The 24,008-nt window shown below is 25.3% G+C and overlaps 1 protein-coding gene across 4 annotated transcripts in view; it reads right to left on the bottom strand.

Moving 5' to 3' along the window:
- Positions 1-5,785: 5,785 nt before the first annotated feature.
- The window catches only part of LOC103573609 (ecdysone receptor), a 107,032-nt gene continuing 88,809 nt past the window's right edge, over positions 5,786-24,008 (bottom strand). For 3 of the 4 annotated variants that reach the window (XM_053742067.1, XM_008552764.3, XM_008552762.2), the window contains 4 exons: positions 15,657-16,030; positions 12,109-12,360; positions 11,662-12,037; positions 5,786-10,920 (listed from right to left, as the gene is read on the bottom strand). In XM_053742067.1, coding sequence (XP_053598042.1) covers positions 10,676-10,920; positions 11,662-12,037; positions 12,109-12,360; positions 15,657-16,030 — 1,247 coding nt within the window. In that variant the 3' untranslated portion in view covers positions 5,786-10,675. The remainder of the gene's footprint in view (positions 10,921-11,661; positions 12,038-12,108; positions 12,361-15,656; positions 16,031-24,008) is intronic. The other variant, XM_008552763.3, reaches the window with a different exon arrangement.

Genomic DNA, 24,008 nt, shown 5'->3' on the forward strand with positions numbered 1-24,008 from the left:
TTTTTACATACAAACACACACTCGTGTACATAATTATAATTTCATTACTCCACTGGTTTATTTATAACAATAATCCTCCCCCAAACTTATCACGCTAAATAATAATGTATTAATAATTAAATATTTATAATTTATAATTATTTCTCATTAACGAGCATTATCGTTGTGTCCGCTCGTATTTATTTCATTCAATTAAATGTCTTTAATAGATTAATCATTAATTAATTATTTACAACAAAATATTATGACAGTTACACGTCTCTCCTCTTGTCTCGATGTTAAATTCATTATATTTATATCTATATATTTGTATATATTACTCTTATTAATTATTATTTTTATTTTAATTAATTATAATTTTATTAATAAACTAATTCATTTTTTTTTTTTTTTTTTTTTAATAAAATTAATATTTTATTTTAAATAAAAAAATAATTATTTAATTAAATTTTGCTGTTTATTTAAATTAATTTTTTTAAACGTAAAATTAATTATTAATTAATTGATTTAATGATTGTTTTAATTTACAATAAAAATGTATACATTAATATTTACAATTATTATATATATCAGTTAAAGTAATAATAATAAATTATAAAAAATTAATTTGTTGATTTGTTTTTTAATTGCTTTTAATTATTGTCTAAAATTGCAAAAAAAATTACATATATTTTAATATTTGTTAAAAAAAAAATCAACAAAATTAATTTATAAAATTTTAATTATAATAAAGTTTATTATCATTAATAATAATTACTAATAAATTAATAATAATTAATAAGAGTAATGATATTTAGTGATAATGCAATACACAAAACATCAACAAAGTGCAGCACGAGCGTCTTTACCACTTTCATATCAGTCGGTGTCTCATCATCATTTTTTTTTTTTTTTTGTGAGACTATTTCCAATTATATTAATTGTCAATTACATTGGTCGCATCTCGCTGTTATATTTATTTACCTCATACTCAATCATTTCCATCAAGCTCTTTTATTCAAACAAAGACCGTTTCTGTTATTTTTATCTTCAGTAAAGAAAATTTTTTTCAAAAATGTTTCTGACTGAAATTCAAAAATTGAGACAATTCTGAACTGAGTTTAAAATTTTGGGAACTAAAAAAATTTTAGTCTAGACTTTTCCCGCGCTTTTTTTTTTTTTAATTTTTGAAGTGGGATAATTTTTTACTAGTGGACATTTTTGGCGGTCTTGATTTTTTTTTTTTAATTTTTTAAACAAAATTGATTTGAATTGACAGTTTCGGAGTTTATAATTTTTTGGATTATTTTTGAACGAAAAAAGTAAAAAAAAAAATTGACCTTTCCAAAAAATTCTAGTGTCAGAAATTTTTATAAATATTTTCAAATCAATTTTTTCTTTTGCCTCATTCCTGAATAATTTTGATGAAAGTAAAGGTTCAAAATTTCTAATTGATTTCCCGCGTAAAAAAAATTATATATAATTATATATGTTTATAAATAATTATATGTAATTCATGTATAATTATATATAAAAAATTTCCAAATGTAATTATACATAAATATATATAATAGTTTTTTTTAAATATATATAATCATTTATAAATTATATATATTGTATGTAATTATATGTAATTATATAACTACCTATAATTATATATTCAAATATTAGAAATATATTAAATTTCAAAGTTTGAAAAAAATTTTTTTGTAAAATACATAAATTCTAAATGGCAGAGTCAAATTTCTTTTTAATCTCCGAAAATTACAAAATTTAAATATATGTAATTATATATAATGATATTGAGCCATTTATCATATATAATTTTATATATTTTTTTAACCCTGTCTATTTTTTAAAATTTTTCTTAAAAAATTTTTAAATGAATTTTCGTTCAAAAATTAAAAAAAAAAGCGCGGGAAAAGTCTGCATGAGTTTAAAATTTTTCCAAAGTTTAAAAAATGTTAAATTCAAAATTCAAGTCTCAATTTTTAGAAAGTCATGAAAATTTTTTGAATAAATTTTTTTTTTACCGGATTATTAATTTATATTTAAAAATTATTTATTATGCATTGATAATTATTTATATTTACCACAATAAGCCTGCCCCAATGAATTAAATTTTAAATTACTGTTATTTTATTAATAATTTAAAATGAATAATTTAAATCTTTCTCTCCTGATCATGTGTTGTGTAAATGTGTCGTGTTTAGTGTGCACTCTAGCGCATATAAAATATTATACAATTTATTTTAATAATTTATAATTATCCAATTTATTTAATTTAATCTAACTTAATTTAATTATTAACCAATATATTTTTTCATGATATAAATTAATTATTTATTTTCCATTATCATTACTTAGTTAATTTTTAATTTTTATTAAAAAACATACAACAATAATTCAGTCTAATTCATTCCGAAGCACCAATTTCGCCAATTACCCCCCGTTTCATTCCCTAAAATTTAATTTAATTAATTAACGTTTTTTTTATAATCAATTAATTAATAATAAATATTAATTACATCAAGTAAATACTCTTGACAATACAGTAACTAATTGTTGCAACTTTCCCATAATTTTATATTTATTTAACTTTAATTTCCTAATACTTAATATCGAATTTAATTTAATTTTTTTTTTAAATATAAATATAAATTACAATTGATTACTTTTTTTTTATTATGCATTAATGCGCTGCATAAGTAAGCCCACAGTGTGCCGACGTTCTTACGTATTATGCTGTGTATTTTTTTTTTTATTTTTTCAAATTTTAAATTTATCAAATTTTTTTTATTATTAAAAATCCAACGTCACACTTTAATTTTATTTTTCCTTCTCTTAACTCTGTCAGTGTAAGAGCATATAAATAATATATATACATTAGGGTGTCGTTAAAAATTAAATTTTATCAGGCGCGTAAAAAGCTTGTCAGTGAAAAAATACCTGGGGAATTTGGTTTTTTTATTTTTAGTAAAAAGAACACGTGCCTCAGGTTAAAGTTCATTTTTCGATACAATTGCGGTTTTTTTTAAATATCTCATGAAATATGCGGATTAAAGGAAAAAATCATAGGACCAATTTTGTAGGAAATTAAATTCTTGACAAAAAAGATCTTATTCATTTTTTTTATAAAATGGGTATTTATGAAGATATTTTGAAAAAACTTTTTTAGATTTTATTCTTATAATGTTCAACTGCCAAAATTTAAAAAAGTTTTTTTAAAATATCTTCATAAATACACATTTTATAAAAAAAATGAATATGACCTTTTTTGTCAAGAATTTAATTTCCTACAAAATTGTTCCTATGACTTTTTCTTTTAAAGTGCATATTTCATGAGATATTTAAAAAAAACCGCGATTGTTTCAAAAATGAACTTTGATCTGAGGCACGTGTTCTTTTTACTTAAAAAAAAAAATCAAATTCCCCATGTATTTTTTCACTAAAAAGAAACTTTTCATGTGTCTGAAAAAATTTAATTTTTAACAACCACCCTAATATATATAATTATATATTGATAAGAAAAAATTTTTCCTAGTAAAAAAAAAAAAAACAAGTACATTATGCGCCTAAATTTACGTGTAATTTTCATAATAATAATTATGAATTATCATAATTTTTTTTTTCTAAATTTCCTGATAGTCAAATACACGGAATCGAAGAGGGCGGGTCTATTATTATCATTAAAATAATTTGTACGCGATTTAAATGACATGATAACGCGATAACGACTGATGATTTATAATTATTATAATTATTTTTCTCTATAAATATACTTTAAATTTTTAAACTAATTAATATATCGGACATAACAGGCAGCAGACAAACGAATTGATAGTCAGTCAAACGAGCAGGCAGACATTAATATATTTCTGAGTCATTTTTTTAGAGTATTCTATTTTTTATCATTTATTTTTTAACTCAATTTAATTACAGCGGAGTCGCGTTGCAAATTTCGCCTCATTAAAATTTAAACTCCAATAACAATTTTTCTCTTACTCATATATTTATTTAATTTAACTTCTAGTTGTTTCTAAAATTTATCTCAAAATCTTTTTCTAAATTTATAACGCGGCTCCTCTGTACTTAAGTTTTTTTTTTTTAAACCGAAACTCGATTCTACTTGGCAGTATTATGAACAATCACCCACACGCGGTTACAAATCGAATTTTTAAATAACGATCAGTGTCATCATTTTTTTTTTATTTATTTTTTTTTTTTTTAAATTTAGTAACGCGTGAGGCCGAAAAAACGACAGTATCTAGACAACGAAATAAATTGACGTCAACAGTAACGTCTTTGGCAGTGATTGTAGAATTGCAAGTTATAGTATGGTATTTTTTTTTTTTTTATTTCCTTGTTAAATAATCAATTTTTTTTGTCATGTTCCGTTTATTTTTTAAATTGTAAAATACGCGAATTACGTGTCGCGGTAGCAAATGAGATTGCGTGCTAGCGAAGGAAAAATAAAACATATATATGTATATATAATAAATATTGTAAATAGTTTTTGCTAATACCGTGATTAATCGTTTTTAAAATCTATTAAACAAACTAAATTTACCGACAGAAAAACATTTAAACATTAGAAACTTGAACACGATGTTTTTTATTATTATTTTTTTTTTAAATATTTACGACCCGCCGTCCACGTTCCGTAATGCAAATTGCATTAATTAAACGTGAAGTAGTGTATTAATTAGTATTAATTAATCATCATTAATCGGCTGAACCACGAGGCTTTAAATCTTTACAAACTTTTCTTTTTTTTTTATCATTTACGCGAGTTTATAAATTTTTGATCTGTATGATTATGGTAGCAAGGTTTAATCTCAATTAATTTCAATGTTTATAATTTATTATTTTTTTTTTTAACTGCAATCTTACCCCTACTTCGTATTAAAAAAAATTAAATGACAGAAATGTCAAATGAATTTATATTTCGTCTGATTAAAAAAAAGGGCAATGGTTCAAATTTTATTTATAGTTTTTTTTTTAAATTAATAGGCTAGTAGATTTTGAATTTTGAATTTGACAAAATTTATTCAGTGAATTTTTATTTTTTAAGTGACGGGGAATTCAAATTTATTACGCGGGAAAAATAAAATTTAAAAAATGAAATATTGAAAAATTACGTTAGTAATTTTAATAATTAGTAAGTTTATAATTTAACCCTTGAATAAATAATAGATAAATTTGATTTTTTTTTTGAGAACTGACGTGGCGGTTTAAATTTGAATTTTAAATTTTGAATAAATCCTCATAGGTAACAAAATATATTGGACAATAATAAAAAAACGCACATTGGAGGATTACATTTTTTTTACATCATCTTAGTCATCAATTACAAAAAAAAAAATAAAAAACTAAAAATATACACATGTAGAAAATTAAAAAAACTACAGGTGCAATTTTTCAAAATATTTTTTTTTTTTATAATTTAGTTTTGTAAAAAAAAATTCAAAAATCATTAAACGTCAACTGAATTCAGAATTATGTCAGTTTACAAAAAAATGACAATAAAGTTAGCAGACATTTAATAATATTTGGATTTTTTTTAACAAAAAAATGTTTTAAAAAATTGCACTTATAGTCGACCAAATTTTCTACGTGTGCATTTTTTTAGATATATTTTTTTTTTATTATATATCTGTTAAAAAAATTTATTTTAATTTCAAATGTCTGTTAACTTTACTGTCATTACAAAAAACTGTCATGAGAATCGTAGCTGGGTCATAAAATATATATATATATATATATATATATATATATATATATATAACTCTAAAAAATGAATGAACCCAAAAAAATTACCCCTGAACTTTTTTTGAAATTAATAATTTAAAATTCAAAATCTGAGTAAATTTACTTTAATTTCAAAATGATGTCTTATTTTAAAAAAAAAACTACACAACAAAATTTGACTCACGTTTTCCTTTTTCTAATCAACGCTTCAATTTTATTTCGAGTAAAATTTCAGTCATTTAATTATTCTTAAGAAATGAATGAGGGGAGAGACAAGGATTTGATTTAAAAAATTAACCTCGCGGCTCAAGCGAGATGGAGCTAGGCAATCGCATAATCGTTTACAATTTATAAATTTAATTATTTAATGAATGTTTTTAATTAATATGGCATTTGATAGACGTGTGCGATGGGAAATGTTAATGCGCATTATTATATATACGGTCTATTTGATCTAAAATTTATCTACGATATTTAATGAGGTACAACGGCGGTGAAATTTTTATGATCGTGATTGTATATGATGTTTATCCGTTATATATATATGTATATTTAATATTATTATTTTCTTAATATATATACATATATTATGTTTCTTCATGCATTCATTAATATTTCATTTTTATTTTTATTTATATTTATTTTTTTTTTTTAACTGTAATCAGTTTCATTTTATTTATTTAGTTTTTTAAAATTTTATTTCCTCAACCTTTTTTTCGCATTGACAGCGTTGTCGTGGTGTTCTCGCGTTCTGCGTTGTGGCAGTGTCTGCCTTACGGCGTTACGTAGTAAAAATTATAAACCACAAATTTAATTATTATATAAATAATTAATTATACAAGGTAATTTTACCTATATGTATTTTTATCTACAAGGTAAACCTTCAAAATAAAGTTTATTATTAATTAAAATTAAATATTAATTATTATTTTTTTTTTTCCAGTAAATATCAACAAACGTTTCCATTTATTTATTTATTTTTATAATCGAACATTATACTGAAACGTTTTTATTTATTTACTGGAATAGTCAACTACTTAATTTTTTATTTTTTTTTTATAAATACCAAAATTTTATGACATGCCACATTAACACGTTAAACTATTTTTTAAAATTTGGAATTATATTTTATTTTTAGGTAACGCATTCTCTTTCACACGTTCAAAAAGATTACCACGGACAGTAAATACGATTTTTATTGATGACGTTTATATTGCGCATGATTATCTACGAATTACAATTGCATTTTTTTTTCTTTTTTTTTTTTTTTTTAAATAGCATACATGGATTACAATAAACGAGAATTTCTAATGTTTATTTTCTCGAACATGATTTTCAATATTTTTTTTTTTTTTTTTTTATTTTCTTTTTTTTTAATCATGTATAGTTATAATATATCACTAATAGTGATGACGTCATGTGCAAAAGTTTTTTTAAAAAAAGCTTCTGAGTGAATTTCAAAAATTGAGACAATTTTGAACTTTTGAATATTTACGGAATTTTAAAATAATTAGAAGTGGGAAAAATTTTAAACTCGTGTAGACTTTTTCTGTGGATTAAAAATTTTTTTTTTTTTAATTTTTAAACAAAATTTGGAATTGACAGTTTTCTAATTCACAATTTCAATCACTAATTTTTTGGAGTATTTTTTAAAAATTCAAAAAGTTAAAAAAACTGACCTCGTTCTTAAAAAAAATTCAAAAAGTTTTCAAATCATTTTTTTTTTATTTTCTCTAAATTTAAAAAAATTGTCCAATCAAAAAAATGCACAGGAAAAACCAGTCAAAAATTTTCACTTTCCACTTTTTCAAAATTCCAAAAATTAAAAACAATCTCAATTTCGAAGTTCAGTGAACTTTTTAAAAAAATTTTTTTTTTACACAGAGTTTGATAGTTTTTAATATACATATACATTAATATATTTAAATTCATTGTCCTGATTATAAGTTGATCGAAGAAGCAGCCGCGATATTTAAAAATGAACGCTGTTTGCGATATAATTATTATTATTATAATTAATATTAATTATTTTCTCGACTGTTGTTAATATATTTATTTATTTTATTTTTTTTTTATATTAGCGTATCATGTTACGATTTTAAAAAGTCTGGAGAATTTAACTGTCGCATCAGATACTTTCAAACGTTTTTTATTTACTTTTTTAAAATTACGTCTTCATTTATTATAATTTAAAAAATAATTAATTAATTGCAATCCGTTGTTGTATCACTTAACCGTTCGCGCTCATTGGCAATCGCATCCATCACTCCACGTCCTTATTTAAACATCATTTATATTTTTTTTCAAATAACCAATTGATAAAAAATCGAGCTGTCAATCACATAACGACAAGAAATCACACTGATTTTAATTATCTGTCATTATTTATATTATTATTATTAATATCATTATTAATTATTATTTTTCCATCTACATAATTTTTAATTATTCATTCCTTTCTCTCTTTCGTTCTCTCTAATTAATAATAATAATTATTATGAATCTTTGAAATTTACAATACGAATTTATTGATTTTATTTTAATTATTTATTTTATTTTATTTTATTCATTAAAAAATTAAAACGGACGGTTAATTTTCATGTATTCGTTTGTCGGTGAGCCGGTCCGCTGCTGAAGGCACAGGGCTTTGCACTTGACACGGTCACCTAGTCTAGCTTGACTTTATTTATTTTATAGTTTTTTTTACTACAATCTACATTTATTTTTTTTGTTATACCATCTAGCCTCGCTTATTAAACTTATCTATTACAAACTCTTTATTTTTTTACACTCTATTACCATTTTTTTTTAATTTTACTGTCATAATCCAACATCATTTATCTACAACATCTACATTCATTAAAATTCAAAATTTTAAAAATCTTGTCTTTATTTTAAAAATACCATTTAAAAAAAATTTTTTAAATTATAAAAAAAAATTAGATACAGTCGACTATCCCTCATAAGCCTGTCTGTAATCTCTCCTCTCAATCGGCAGGTACTGAGTCCAAACAGCCCACCTTAACCACTTTTTTGAGTTTCGTAGCAGACATCCCGTTATAAGCCTCCGTTAAAATTCCATAAATTATAAACTAACAATAGCAACAAAATATCTAAATTAATTATGAAAATTTACTATCGATCTTTCGCGGATAATAATTTTATAAATATTAAGTTAAATATTATTTATTGGCGATAATTGTAATGATTAATTACAATTAAAGCTTCTGTTACAATTTAAAAGTTTTATTGTGCATTATGTTGATCAATAACAATTATTATTATTATTATTGTAATTAATACCGTTGTCATTATTATTTTTTACATTACAATTATTATTTGTGTAAAAAGATAAGTATTTATTTTAGCGCTATAAGCACTAGAAAAATCGGGACACTGGCGCATGTGACAAAACGTAAATTTGACGTTTAAAATTATATAAAATAAACACAGGCTTATAACGAGTAGTCGAGAACAAAACTAAACGCACGGTGGGAAGACTGAAATTTAAAAAAAAATTTTCCCTGTTCCCAGACCAGGCTTATGACATAGTCGACTGTTGTCGTTTAAATTAAAAAAAAACTTAAAGCTCAAAAAAAAAAAATTCAAAATTCGAATTCTATTCGATGATAAAACAATTTAATCTCATGCATTAAAACGGCATTCATACTAAAATTAAATTCATACATTTTAACTCTATTATTTTTTTTCTCCATCTTAACTTATTTGAATTATATATATTTATATTTATTATATATAATCCATCATTAACCGTAATTGCGTTTAACACAATAAAACATACACATGCTGGCAATAATATATTATTATATATTATGCAATATATGTGGTATAGACTCTCATATTATGTATATCATTAATCAATTAAAACCGTATTACCAATCACTGCTCAACAGTAACTGACAAAAGATTTTAATCCATCATTTTCCATCTCTTTTATTTTACTATTTATTTAAAAAATTTTTTTTATTTTACTTCACTCATTCCCGCGTTTTTTTTTTTTTTATTTTATTTTTTTTTTTTTTTTTATAATATCTCTTTACCGCTTAATCAGTACATCATACAAATGATTTACAATTATATACACATATATGTATATATTAACGGATAGCCAGGAGATATATTAATATATGTATTATATATATATAAATAAAAGAAACCGGGGTATAACGGTCTATCTAATCACAAACTTTTTATAATTTAAATAATAATTTTTTTTTTACATTTTTGCGTGTTCCATTTTACCCCAAATACTTCATACTTACTCAGAGTCAAGTAATTTAAAATTACAAATAATTTCAGGTAAAAAAATTTTTTTTACCAAATTTTTGACAGTACCCCGGTCTCCTTTATAAATATTTATATATATATATTTATTTAAGTGTAGTTTTATTTTAATTATTTTTTTTTTATATAGTCTCTGTAACTGTCTCTATGTATCACAGCCTGGGTGCCTGAGTCACTGTCTCAATATTTAAATAATCATTTAAAAAATAATTATTTAACATAATAATCATGTGTTAATTTAAATTATGCTTCATTATATTTATTTATTTAATTAATTAATTGAAGTTATTAACTCCAATAAATATATATTATTAAGACATGATTATAATATTAATTAATTAATAAAATATAAAATAATAATTGATAAATTTAATAACGAGACAGTGACACAGTGGTGCACTAGTAAAAGAGTCACTCACGCCGCCGTCTATTGAATATTAATAATAATTAATAATTAATAATAATAATTAAAGTAGTAGTAATAGTAGTAATAGTAGTTATAGTTTTTTTTTTTTTTATCAATAATAATAAAATTAATAATAGTGATATTAATAGCAAAGCAAATTTTTTGAATAATTTGCTGAGCCGACGACTTGTAGTGTAGTAGCAGCATTGGTGGCTGACGATGAGTAAAAATAAACTAGGGCATCACGTCCCAGATCTCAGCAAGGAAGGGAGGTAGCTTTTTATTTTTCAGTTTTAAACTGAAACACATTTCGCTGTTTTGGTTACCGAGTGTCCTTAACTCGGTTAAAACTGACAGCAGTTTTGCAAATATCATACCCGACTTTGGTTTACGTCGGTTGTCGACGTAAGTTTTCAATGCGTCTAAATAAACTTCTTGAATTTGTTCCACCTTCCATGCTTCTAATAAATTCGGCCGATCTATTTTTAATAAAAAAGATTCATTTTTTTAAGTTATCATTTTATTTATGAAAAATTTGGTTACAAGCAATTTTTTTTTTTGGCGAAATTACCCGTAGAGGGTAGAAAATTTTTTACTTTGTGTCAAGGAGTTGAAAATATTCTAGGTCATGAATAAGATCACGATGGATTTTATTGTTGAATTTTTTTTTTTAGTAAATAAATGACAAAAAAAAAAAAAGTAAAAATATGCACTTGTAGAAAATTTCCTAAACTATAAGTGCAATTTTTTAAAATATTTTTTTTTTTATAATTTATCGTTTATAAAAAAATTCAAAAATTATTAGACGTCGGCTAACTGCAGCATCATTATTTTGATCCCAGAATATTTTCAACTTTTTTTTATTTTTTGATAAAAATGTATGATAAGATGGAGGTTTTTTTGTAAAAGTAAAATATATGTCACAGAATTTATTAAAAAAAAATTAACCTGAGGACCAGAACGTTTTTCGCAGAATGAAAATAAAAAATAAAAAATCAAATGATACTGAATTTAAAAATTTTTAAAATGCCCATTTTTCCAAAATTTATTTTATTAATTATTTACTCTATTCATTAATAATTAAAAATTTGCGGGAAAAATTTTCAGATTTTCAGGTAAAAAATATAGTAGAAACAAAGGTTATTTCTAGTAATTTTTTCCTACATCCCTTAGCGATTGCTTATAACCAGTACTGCAATCCATAAAGAATAAATAGTTACCAGAAAAAATAACGATGGCCGTGAGTAGAGCATACTCGGCATTATTAACTTTCATATTGTACATATGCCGACAGAAACGTAATAGATCTTCGACAGTTTCACCCATACCAGCGAGACTGTAGCTCTCACGTGTGTAGGGTTGATTGTTTGCAAACACGATACTGTCACTATCAACGTCATACTTCCTCGCCATTCTCAGCATCATAACTTCACTGGAACATGCTTTCAATAATGCAATCTGATCTTCTCGTAGAAGTTTATCAAAACCCGTTAACCTTTTTGCAAATTCAACTATCAATTGTACTGTTAATATTGTGATTTCTGTTATATGCCTGAACCTGATGTCACTGGGGTCTTCACTTTCTGTCGGTTGATACTGAAATTCATTTAAATAAATTATTATTATTTATTTTATTTATTTACTTTATTATTTATTTTTAAACTAACCGTGATCTTTCGTATTTCTTCTTCACTGGGATGCTCGTATTCGCTTTGAAAGTAAACAAGACTACGTATTAATTCTTCTTGTTCAGGACTAACAGGTTTTACACCATTCGGCCAACTTGATGGTAATCCAATACTACTGCCAGACATTGATAAACATTCAGCTTCCGCAGGTTCTATTTTAACACCCATTTGATCAATATTTAAACTACCTGGTGAGCCATTCATCGTTGTACTATTTGGTTTATCCTTTTCCTGAAACACCAACAACAAATAGTTTTTTTTTTTATTTTAAATAAAATTTTTTTAATAAATAATAATAACACTGACTTTAGCCATGATACTGAATTTGGCAGACGTCAAAAAATTTTTTAATTCTTAAGAAACTGATGAAATTATAAGAAAAAAAATATTTTTGAAAAATGCACATTTAGCTTTTTAAATTTTCTACATGTGCATATTTTTATTTTATTTTAATTTTTTATCCAAACTGTTGAAAAAAAAATTAAAAGTTCTTAACTGTCTGCTAACTTCAGGATCATCTTTAGTCGACGTCTAATTATTTTTGGACTTTTTTAAAAATGGTAAATTATAAGAAAAAAAATATTTGAAAAAATTGCACATTTAGTTTTTTAAATTTTCTACATGTGCATATTTTTATTTTATTTTAATTTTTTATCCAAACTGTTGAAAAAAAAATTAAAAATTCTTAATTGTTTGCTAACTTCAGAATCATCTTCAGCGGACGTCTAATAAGTTTTGGATTTTTTTAAAAATGGTAAATTATAAGAAAAAAAATATTTGAAAAAATTGCACCTATAGTTTTTTTAATTTTCTAAATGTGCATAATTTTTTTTTAAATTTAAACTGTTGAAAAAAAAAATAAAAAATTCTTAATTTTTTTAAAAAAACCTTAATTAGTTTTTGATGATTGCGAGTTTATTAAAGTTTTGATATAAAATTTCTCGTATTTAAAAACTAATTAGACATAAAAAAAAGAATTCAAAATTCTAATTCCGATTTTTGAAATAATCATCGGCGGTAAAATTAATTTATGAATGAACAACAAAAGACTAATTATTTAAATTAACTGAAATAAAATTAATTGTAATTTTAATTTTTATGACATTTATCACTCGGAAATGTTATGTAAAAATGAAGTATATAAATATGTCTATTCATATTTTATATTTATGAATAATTTGAACTTGTTGATAACTTCAAGTAATTCGATTTAAATTTCCAGAAAAAATTTCAACAGTGCACTGAAATAATTTTACAATTAATAATTAGCCATGAAAAATACTTAGTAATTAAATTACTTAATTTATTATTTTAAAAATAAGTAAAAGTTAAATTTCACTACTACTTTTATTATTGCGGCATAGTAATTTTTTTTGTTTTAAAAATTTAAACCGTTAAATTTTTTTATAGCAAAATAATATTTTACAGAACAATTTCACTAGTAGCATTTCTCTTTTCTACAATAGGATACATAACCAAAAATTGTTATCATACTGTCTAGTAATTACTGTACAACATGATAACAATGATTAGAAATCACGCCTCAATCGGTTTTTTTTAAAACTATTTAGCTTTTTATCATCTGATAACTAAACAAAATCAAGTATCTTATCACTAATTACATTTTTTAAAACATGTCACTGTTAAATTATTTCCGTGTTTGAGAAAAAATTTTTTCAATTTTTATGAATCAAAGAATTTGAAGTTTTCAAATTTTTTCTAAAATTTATAAGGTACAAATTCGAGCTCCATTTTTTTTGTTCGAAAATTTTATGGTGACTTTGAAGTAAGCTAGTTGATTTTTTTTTTTTTTTGAATTTCACATTATTTTTAAAACCTGATTTGAAAAAAAATTTGGAAAGTTTTTATCAGCTAAAATTTAATAATTAATTAGAAAAAATAATTAAATAGTTCATAGTGTAACAAGAAATGAAACTAGAAGATTTTGTCGAATAATTCTGCATTTAAATTTCAAATTTTAGTTTCCAAAATTAGATGTAAGGGTAAGTAAAATTTAATACCAATAGTGGGAGTACAAAAAAATTTATTTTAAGTTTTACTGCTGGTAATTTGGAAAAGTTTTTTTTTTAATAAAAAAAATAGAGCTTCACTTTTGAATATTTACAGAATGGCGGGAAATAATAATTAAGATTAAGGAGATCTGAATTTTGTACTCTACTTGATAAAATATGAAACAAAGTATATTTTCAAATAAGAATTCAAAATGACCAAATTTGAAATTGAGTTTAAAACCTTATAAAAAAAAAAAGAAATAATGGATCTATGGAGATTTACATGAATCTGTTACCCAGAAAAATGCATGGTAATAATTTCCATACTATGTTGACTAGTAATATGTTATAGTAACGAAAATTTTGTATAGATGGCAGTAGAATCGCTGCGAAAAACTCTGCATTAACCAATCACGTTTATGCTGTACACCCATGGAAAAAAATCATTCCCAAAATTTAAAAAAAAGTTCTATTTGTGGAACTACTAAATTTGGGATAGATTAGAACTCCAAATTAAACTTTTTTTTTTAAATTTTAATATTAAAAAAAAAAATTGACAGATTTAGAATTTTATATGGGCGTAAAGTTCTTATTTTTAGTCAAATTATAATGTTTTCAAAACATAATTTTGAAAATGTATATTGAGTAGATTTTTCCTTCGTTCAAAAACAGTTTTAAAATCTCTATATTAGAAGAGAAAAATTTAGACAATATATTTTTAAAATTATGTTTTTAAAACATTCGCATTTGACCAAAAATTCGCCACCATAAAGTTCCAATTTTATTATTTTTATTTTTTTATTATTAAAATCCAGAAAGTTTAAAAAAACTCTGAATTCTAATCTGACTGAAATTTGAAAATTCTACATGTCGAATTTTTTGGAATTTTTTGGGAAAAATTTTTTTACACGGGTAGCATTACAATTTTTTAAAATTTTGAACTGAGTAATAATTACCAGAAAAAATGGAAAATAGACAGTACTTGCGTACTCTACAATACTTTTGTATCTGATACCAAATAAATCTAACCCTAACTAAATTTTCATCACAATAAAAAATTTGAATTTTCATTTAAATAAATAAAATTCAAAATTGAGAAATTATCAAAAAATGATGAGAGTAGTTTTTTTTATAAATATCTCAGTAACTATTGAGTTATTCGAAAAACTGTAAGAGACCTTTTTTGTAGAGCTTTAAATTCTCTACAAAAAAGGTATTTTGTACTTTTTCAAAAAAATGAATAGCTAGTGAGATATTTTGAATTCAAAGTTACCAGCGGTCTTCTAGACTCCTTGAGGGTTAAATTTATAAGTAACTAGTAATAGTTACCATACTTTTCTTTCTATATACATCTAAGAATATCTATTAATATCAATACCAATGAAAATTTACAATTAAAAAAAAATATATGTCTATAGACTTAATCAGATCTCAGTAAATCTTAAATATTTTCCTGCCGTGAGAAATGAAATAAATAAATGAAAATAATATGAAATTAAAATGATATATTCTTACCCCTACCTTTTGGGCTTTCTTCTCTTTACGTTTAATAACACATTGATTCTCTGGTACAACACATTCAGGTCGCATACCAACATGCAGACATTTTTTTAATCGACACTCCTGACATTTACGTCTCATATACATGTCAATTTCACAATTATTACCATATTTGCACTGATAAACGGCATTTTTAGTAATACTTCGCCTAAAAAAACCTTTACAACCCTCACACGTCAGTGCATTGTAATGATAACCAGACGCTCTGTCACCACAAACTAAACAAAGTTCTTCCTGTTGTCGTGGTGTCGGTCCTTTCTTCTTTTTAGCATCACAACTATCTGCACTGTAGCCATTCAACGAGCTCGGCGGCGATAGGTCATCTCTCCCTGTAATTATACAGTCATAATTACCATATATATAAATATATATACACTGAAAAACAAAAATTGATTTTTGTAAAAGCAATATCTACTTAAGTAATAAATTAATTAAAATTAGTACATTATTAATTGTATATTTAAGTTGAAGAATAATTTTTTTGACAGAAGAAAATTAAAATTTATTTTACAGTCTCGGGTCAAATTAAAATCAAGTTTGACTTGGAAATTTTAGTCAACTAACTCAAATTTAACTTGAATTTGATTTAAATGTCAACTAAGTCAAATTGAAGTCAAGTTTGACTTAGATTTAACTTAAATTGAAGTCAACTGTCAAATTGAAGTCAAGTTTAACTTAGATTTGACTTAAATTGAAGACAACTGTCAAATTGAAGTCAAGTTTGACTTAGATTTGACTTAAATTGAAGTCAACTGTCAAATTGAAGTCAAGTTTGACTTAAATTAAAGTCAACTGTTAAATTCGTCTAGTTTGACAAAATAATTTAAGTCCAATAAGTCAAATTAAAAGTCACTTTGACTTGAATTTAACTTAAGAGACTGAAATTTAAGTCAACTGTCAAATCAAAGTTGCGTCGACTTGAATTTGACTCAAGAATTTAAGTCCAATAAGTCAAATTAAAAGTTCCGTTGACTTGGATTTAACTTAAATGACTTAAATTTAAGTCGAATTAAAGTTGCGTTGACTTGGATTTGACTTAAATTTAAGTCAACTTAGTTAAATTAAAACCCCGTTGACTTGAAGTTGACTTGAAAATTTGAGTCAACTAAGTCAAATTTACCTTGGAATTGACTCAAATTGTAATCAACAGTCAAATTAATACCACGTTGACTTGGATTTGACTTGAAAATTCAAGTCAACTTAGTCAAATATAAATTATGTTGACTTGAATTTGCTCAAATTTAAGTCAACTAAGTCAAGTTTGCCTTGAATTTGACTTGCAATTTTGAGTCAACTCAGTCAAGTTTGACTTGGAATTGATTCAAATTGTAATCAACAATCATATTAAAACCACGTTGATTTGGATTTGAATTGAAAATTCAAGTCAACTTAGTCAAATAAATACTACGTTGACTTGAATTTGCTCAAATTTAAGTCAACTAAGTCAAGTTTGAGTTGGAATTTGACTTAAATTGCAATCAACAGTCAAATTAAAATCACATTGACTTGGATTTGACCTAAATTCAAGTCAACTAAGTCAAATCCAAAACAACGTGGCTTAAATTTGATTAAGTTGGCGTAAATCAGTACTGAGTCAGACAACTTCATCGAAAGTAAGTCAAAACCAAATGTGTTTTCACTTCTCAAAATATGTTTTTTATTTATCAAAAAACGAACTTAAACTTGACTTGCTTTTGTCTTCCTAGACTTGCTTAATTTAAAATTTTCAAAATTACACCAAAATCAATTTACATTTTTTTTCCTGCGTACTCAAAAAAAAAAAAAAAAAAAAGATCAACATATCTATTGGCTCAGATTCCTTCTATACAAAATGATTTTGAATGTCATCAAATTTTTTCACTAAAAACATCAGATTAAAAATTTCCTAAAAGTTATTTTGTCTTTCAGTGTAAAATAATTTATTCAATAAATAAATAAATAAATATTCAAGTTAATTATCGTCGGTAATAATCGATAACAAAAATTCCACATCCATGAATAATAATTTAATTCTTAAAGATGTAAGACATTGCATTAAAATTACAACAGCAATAGCACCGTCGACGGTGGTAACTTTTGCTAGCATTTGCTTGAGGGAATTTCCCAGCTATTACCGATATTACTTAGCGTGTCGGCCACGTTACACAGGTTCTAGTAACCTATACGTGGCAACGTCGTCACGTGTGTCTCTATTAACTCTTTCATCTGTGGAAACTCGTTGGGTGGAACGTAGAAGTCACGGTCGGTGAAAGTACGCGAGGTACAAGCATCAGTGCCTTTTATTCTCCCAACAGATATATATTAACCTTTTTTACTATTATTATTATTCATACTTATTAATATAAATGTTACTATATTTATTTAAAAACACGCACGCACATAAATTTACTTAAAAATAATTAATTAGTCTGAAAACAATAAAATGGAGTTTAATTTTAAATTAAAAATAAAACAATGAATTTATTTTTCAAAATTTTTTTTTTATACTATTTTTTTTCTATATATATACTCATATATTATACAGTCGGTTTTTAAATTTACCATTTACAGCAATGGAGGCCAGTGTTTCTCAATATATCGATAATAAATGAATCTTTTTATATTTTTTTTTTAAGTTTTACTCACGTCAGATAATCAAAATACTCGTTCCCCTCATATATATACATATATTTCACAATATACATCCGTTTATAAAAAAAACTATTGAGAAAAACTTGTTTCTACTCCTATTTAAAAAAAAAGTTTCTTGTAAATAAAATTTTTCTCATCATCATCATTAATTTAGTATATTAATCTTTCTCCAATTTTATATATATATATATATTTAGTGACCTCACTTACAATGACGTGGACCAAAATGGCTGAAGGTTGTCCAGTCACTTATTGAGTAGATATGACGACAAATATGACAACCAAAAGGTTTTATAAAACTCGATTGCTACTTAAGGACATCATCATATAATAAAACTGAAGAAAAATTAATCAAGGAAGCGAGTGTACGTGTCGTGTTATCTTAAGAGAGCGTGACATGAAAATTAATATTTATAAAAAAAAAAGTTAATCAATTTTATTCAAAACATTTAGCATTAAAATGTATATATTTATGTATTTATTTATTGAGGATTGAATAATATGTTTTATTATAATTATGATAACTTCCTACGATGCATTGAAATATTCCGTAGGCGTTGCAAGGTAACTTCTGATCAATGCAGATATATTACAACCTACACACTGTACTAATGACACAATAAACTACGCAACAAGAGAAACAAAGTACGGCCTTGATTGATCTAACCTAATTTACTTGACAATAATTAAATACATGTGTGTACTTTTTTTTATCTATTTAAATCATTACCTGTTTGTTATATAACAGATCTATAACTACCGCAGTACATGATGAAAATGCAGTTTTAGAAAAAATCACTGCGCAAGTTCCTGTGTAAAAAAAATTCGAGCCGAAAAGGTTCCAAAAAAGTTTCGTATGTAGAACTTTTATATATGAGAAAGATTAGCTTCGAATGAAACTTTTTTTGGAAGGTTAGTATTTTTTAAGGAAAAAAAAGTTTTTATGGGCAAGAAAATCAAAAAAAGACGTTCTTGGAACTTTTTTGGATTTTTGTATGAATGTTTTTTTAATTCTATATCAAATTCAAACGTGATTTTTGAAGTATTTTGGCATGTTTATAGAATGTGTTCATTCTATAAAAGATGCAAAAGTAGTGATTTTGGAATGTTTTTGGAAAGTCTTTTTTAGTCTATGAAAAAAGTCAAAAGTGGTGATTTTGGAAGTATTTTGAAATGTTTTTGAAACATCTTTTTGAGCTTCAGAAAAAAGTCAAAAGTGATGAATATAGAACTTTTTTTTAATGTTTTTGGAACATTTTTATCCTACAAGAGATTCAAAAGTAGTGATTTTGGAATGTTTTTTTAGTCTATAAAAAAGTCAAAAGTGATGATTCTAAAACTATTTTGAAGTGTCCATAAAAAAATTCCAAAAAAGTTCCAAGGACGTCCTTTTTTAACTATAAATTTGCTGATAAAACCTTTTTTTTACCATCAATACTACTAACAGTCCAAAAAAGTTTTATTTTAAGTTCTAATCTGTCTTATGTTTAGAAGTTCCACATGCGGAATTATTTGGAAAGAATTTTTTTTTTACATTTTTCTTGTTTACTATAATAAATAAGTCCTTGTTTTTCTAACGGAGTGATTTCGAATTTGAATCTTTAAAAAGCCGCATTCCCTGCGAACTGGAGTTTCAACACAGTCGACTATGTCATAAGCCTGGTCTGGGAACAGGGAAAATTTTTTTTTAAATTTCAGTCTTCCCACCGTGCGTTTAGTTTTGTTCCCGACTACTCGTTATAAGCCTGTGTTTATTTTATATAATTTTAAACGTCAAATTTACGTTTTGTCACATGCGCCAGTGTCCCGATTTTTCTAGTGCTTTTAGCGCTAAAATAAATACTTATCTTTTTACACAAATAATAATTGTATTGTAAAAAATAATAATGACAAGGGTATTAATGAAAGTAATAATAATAATAATTGTTATTGATCAACATAATGCACAATAAAACTTTTAAATTGTAACAGAAGCTTTAATTGTAATTAATCATTACAATTATCACCAATAAATAATATTTAACTTAATATTTATAAAATTATTATCCGCGAAAGATCGATAGTAAATTTTCATAATAAATTTATATATTTTGTTGCTATTGTTAGTTTATAATTTATGGAATTTTAACGGAGGCTTATAACGGGATGTCTGCTACGAAACTCAAAAAAGTGGTTAAGTGGGGGCTGTTTGGACTCAGTACCTGCCGATTGAGGGGAAGAAGCTTATGACCGGTAGTCGACACTATTAAAATACACCCCTTCAGAGTTAATTTCGTTTTTGGTAAAAAAAAATGAAAATTTTGTATTTTATAAATTAACGCGCCACTAATCTGAAAAAAATCACTAGTAAATTCAAATTTCATTTAAATCCGCATTCACTCCGATTCGGAGTTCCAACATAAAAATAAACTCCCCTTGGAGTAAATTCTACTCCCAATTTAATCCGCATTCCCTCCCAAAATTTTTTACATCAGCAAACATCTAAAATGAAAAACTACAAAGAAACAGTTTCAGCAAAATATAATTATTAATTAAAATAAAAATATCTGAGCAAGCAAACAGATAATTTAATTTTCATCTCAGTGTCCTCAGTTAATCCTCGTGTCTTTAGGTCCAGTGTTGTTGGTCAGTGTCTCAGTGTGTTGTGAAGCGAATGTTTTCACTCAGGTGAATATTCACTTGGTATTTTAACTCTTCGTGCATGTAAGAAACGATACACAGTATATATAAATATATGTGAGCCTGATATATGTGTACAATATCCTGAAGAAACAGGAGAGTCCAGAGTTTAGTTTATCCGCAGGACATAACTTGTATGGGTATATATGTGTTTGTACTTATATATATATATATGTACACATATACATACATATATATATAGATATAGATAATGATGGTGAGGAATTGTTAAGTAAAGTTGAGGCAGCAGTTGCTGGCCGAGGGTTTCCGTGTTGGTTAGTAGTTCTCTTGGAGAGCAGTGAGCGGCCTTGACTCTGGCTCGCTGTTCCCTACCTCTTTTCCCACTGCCTTTTACCATCACCATCATCAAGACTTCCTTTGGATCTTCCTGTCTCTTTTTAACTCTAGTTCATCCACATCAACATTTTACTCTACTGTATACTGTGTAGTATTCTCATCCAACAACTAAACAACCACAGCCTCCTCCCCTTCGTCTCTCCCTCTTGTTCCTCCTCGTCATCGACATCGAAAAGTTTTTCCTCTTGCAAAACAGGCCACCAAACTCACTCTCCAACAACTTTGCTCTTAAATTATTATTTTTTATTTCATTACTTAGTCTTTATATAATACTAATATATGTACATATATTTTTATCTATACACATGTATATTTATTTGAAATCGAGTGAATTCAACGATAGTCATCGCTTCTGCAACTCGGACGGCATCGAACTCACTTTTTAAATTCAAATATTTAAATTTGCGATGCACAAATTTTTTTTTTTTTTTGTAATTAAATAATTTGTGATTAGAGAGGAAGTACTTGGTCTCACTCTTAATATTCTTGGTTTTTATTATAAACCCAAGTTTTTAAATTATTTCTTACATGTTTGTATTAAATGTGGAATAAAATTGATAAAAATCTTGATTCCGAGGGGAGAATAATTACATACCATCGTGTAATTGTAATACAGAGATAAAAAAAAAAGAGTAAATAAATAAATAATAATGGTCATAAAAGAGAGGGTGTTCCAGTTAAGCATAATCATGATAAATAAATATGAAAGACAAAACCCATGACCCAATGCAACCACGTCACGATATTCGCACTACATTCGTGGGAAATAGACGGGAACATATATTTATATATTTTTCAAGGTATCGGATACAATGAGAAAAATTTTAATTAACGAGGTTTAAATCCAGAGTAATTAAGGATTTTATTTCAATTCGAATTTACTCCGTGGCTCGATGTTCTGGAGTTTTAAAAAAATCACTGACTGGAGTAAATTTTTTTTTTTAACTGAGTAGTTTCGGAGTGATCTGGATTTTGATGAAATTTGCATTTGGAGTTTTAATGTGAAAATAAACTCCCTATCGGAGTAAATTTCAGTCCGAAGCGGAGTTTTATTATGAAAATAAATTTTTTTTCGGAGTAAATTTCACTTCAAAGCGAATTTTTTAAATGAAACTCAACCTCTTTGGAGTAAATTTTACTCCGAGGATGTTAAGTAAATAAATGAACAGTCACCTACTCCAGATTTACTCCGTTAATTTTTTACAGTGTATTTATTTACTCCCTTGGAGTAAAATTAACTCCAAAGCGGAGTTTTATCATGAAAATAAATTTCTTTTCAGAGTCAATTTCACTTCTAAGCGAATTTTTTAAATTAAACTCAACCTCTTTGGAGTAAATTTTACTCCGAGGATGTTAAGTAAATAAATGAACAGTCACCTACTCCAGATTTACTCCGTTAATTTTTTACAGTGTATTTATTTACTCCCTTTGGAGTAAAATTAACTCCGAAGCGGAGTTTATTCAAGTATTAAGACACCGAACCGGAGTAAATGCAGATTTTAAAAAAATCCAGATCACTTCGCTAGAAAAATAAACTCCGTTGCTCCATATTCGGAGTAATTTTTTCTAAATTTCTAGAGCAAGTGACGGAATAAATTCAGGTTTAAATTAAATCCGCAATCCCTATGAATTCACTCCTGCTTTTTCACACTAAAAAATTATCGGATAGAACGTGGAGTAAATCTGGAGTAAATGCAGAGCGCATGACTGGATTTAATCCCTTGAAGTAAAATTTACTAACTGGAGTTAATTTTAATATTGAAACTCCGGGTCGGAGTGAATGTGAATTTAAATACCACCCAGACTCAGCTGAAAAAAACTTTATTTACTCCCAATTCGGAGTAATTTTTTCTAAAATTCCAAAACTCCAAGTGACAGAGTGAATCCAGATTTAAATAAAATTCATAATCACTCTGAAATAACTCCATTGGAAACCAAACTCCCTATTTACTCCAAATTCCCTCCCGATTTTTAAAAATCTAATGGCGCGTAAATTTAAAAATTTCAAACTGCATTTTTTTTCCAAGCATAAAAACAAGATAATTAAATTAGCAAATGATGAAATTTAAACAATAAAAACTATTGTTCATTTAAATTTATCTATTGAATACATATATACATATGTATTAAGTTAAACTGGTCATCGTGTATAGTACGGTATGCAATAGTAGTTGCGCAAGAAAATTGCCAGTCAGCCATGGCCTTGTCCGCCAGCGCAAAAGTAGAGAGGGAACTTAAATATATTAAAAAATATAAAAAAATAATTTTTACAAGTCAGCTTCTTCTTATTTTTATTATCATTATTATCCTTTACTTAACTTGTCATTATTATTATTTTTATTTCCATTCTTCTTCATCCTATTGAAATTTACTTGTTTTCATTTCGTTCCATTCTCTTCTTCACTTGTACATCTAGTCGTTTTACTTAAACTATACTCCAGTGCATTCTCTCTTACTCCATTATTTTTACCTCTTACTTCTTATATATTTATATATATATATATATATATATATATTTAATACCCACTGAGAAAATCAAGTCCTTAATGTTTGTATCCTTCTTGTTTCAATCCGTTTTCTTTATTATTTTTACACGATCTTCAACTCTGAGTGTGGTCGCTTCATATATAATACAACTTT

The sequence above is a fragment of the Microplitis demolitor genome, chromosome 9, assembly GCF_026212275.2.
Source record: "Microplitis demolitor isolate Queensland-Clemson2020A chromosome 9, iyMicDemo2.1a, whole genome shotgun sequence".
NCBI classification, from domain to species: Eukaryota; Metazoa; Arthropoda; class Insecta; order Hymenoptera; family Braconidae; genus Microplitis; species Microplitis demolitor.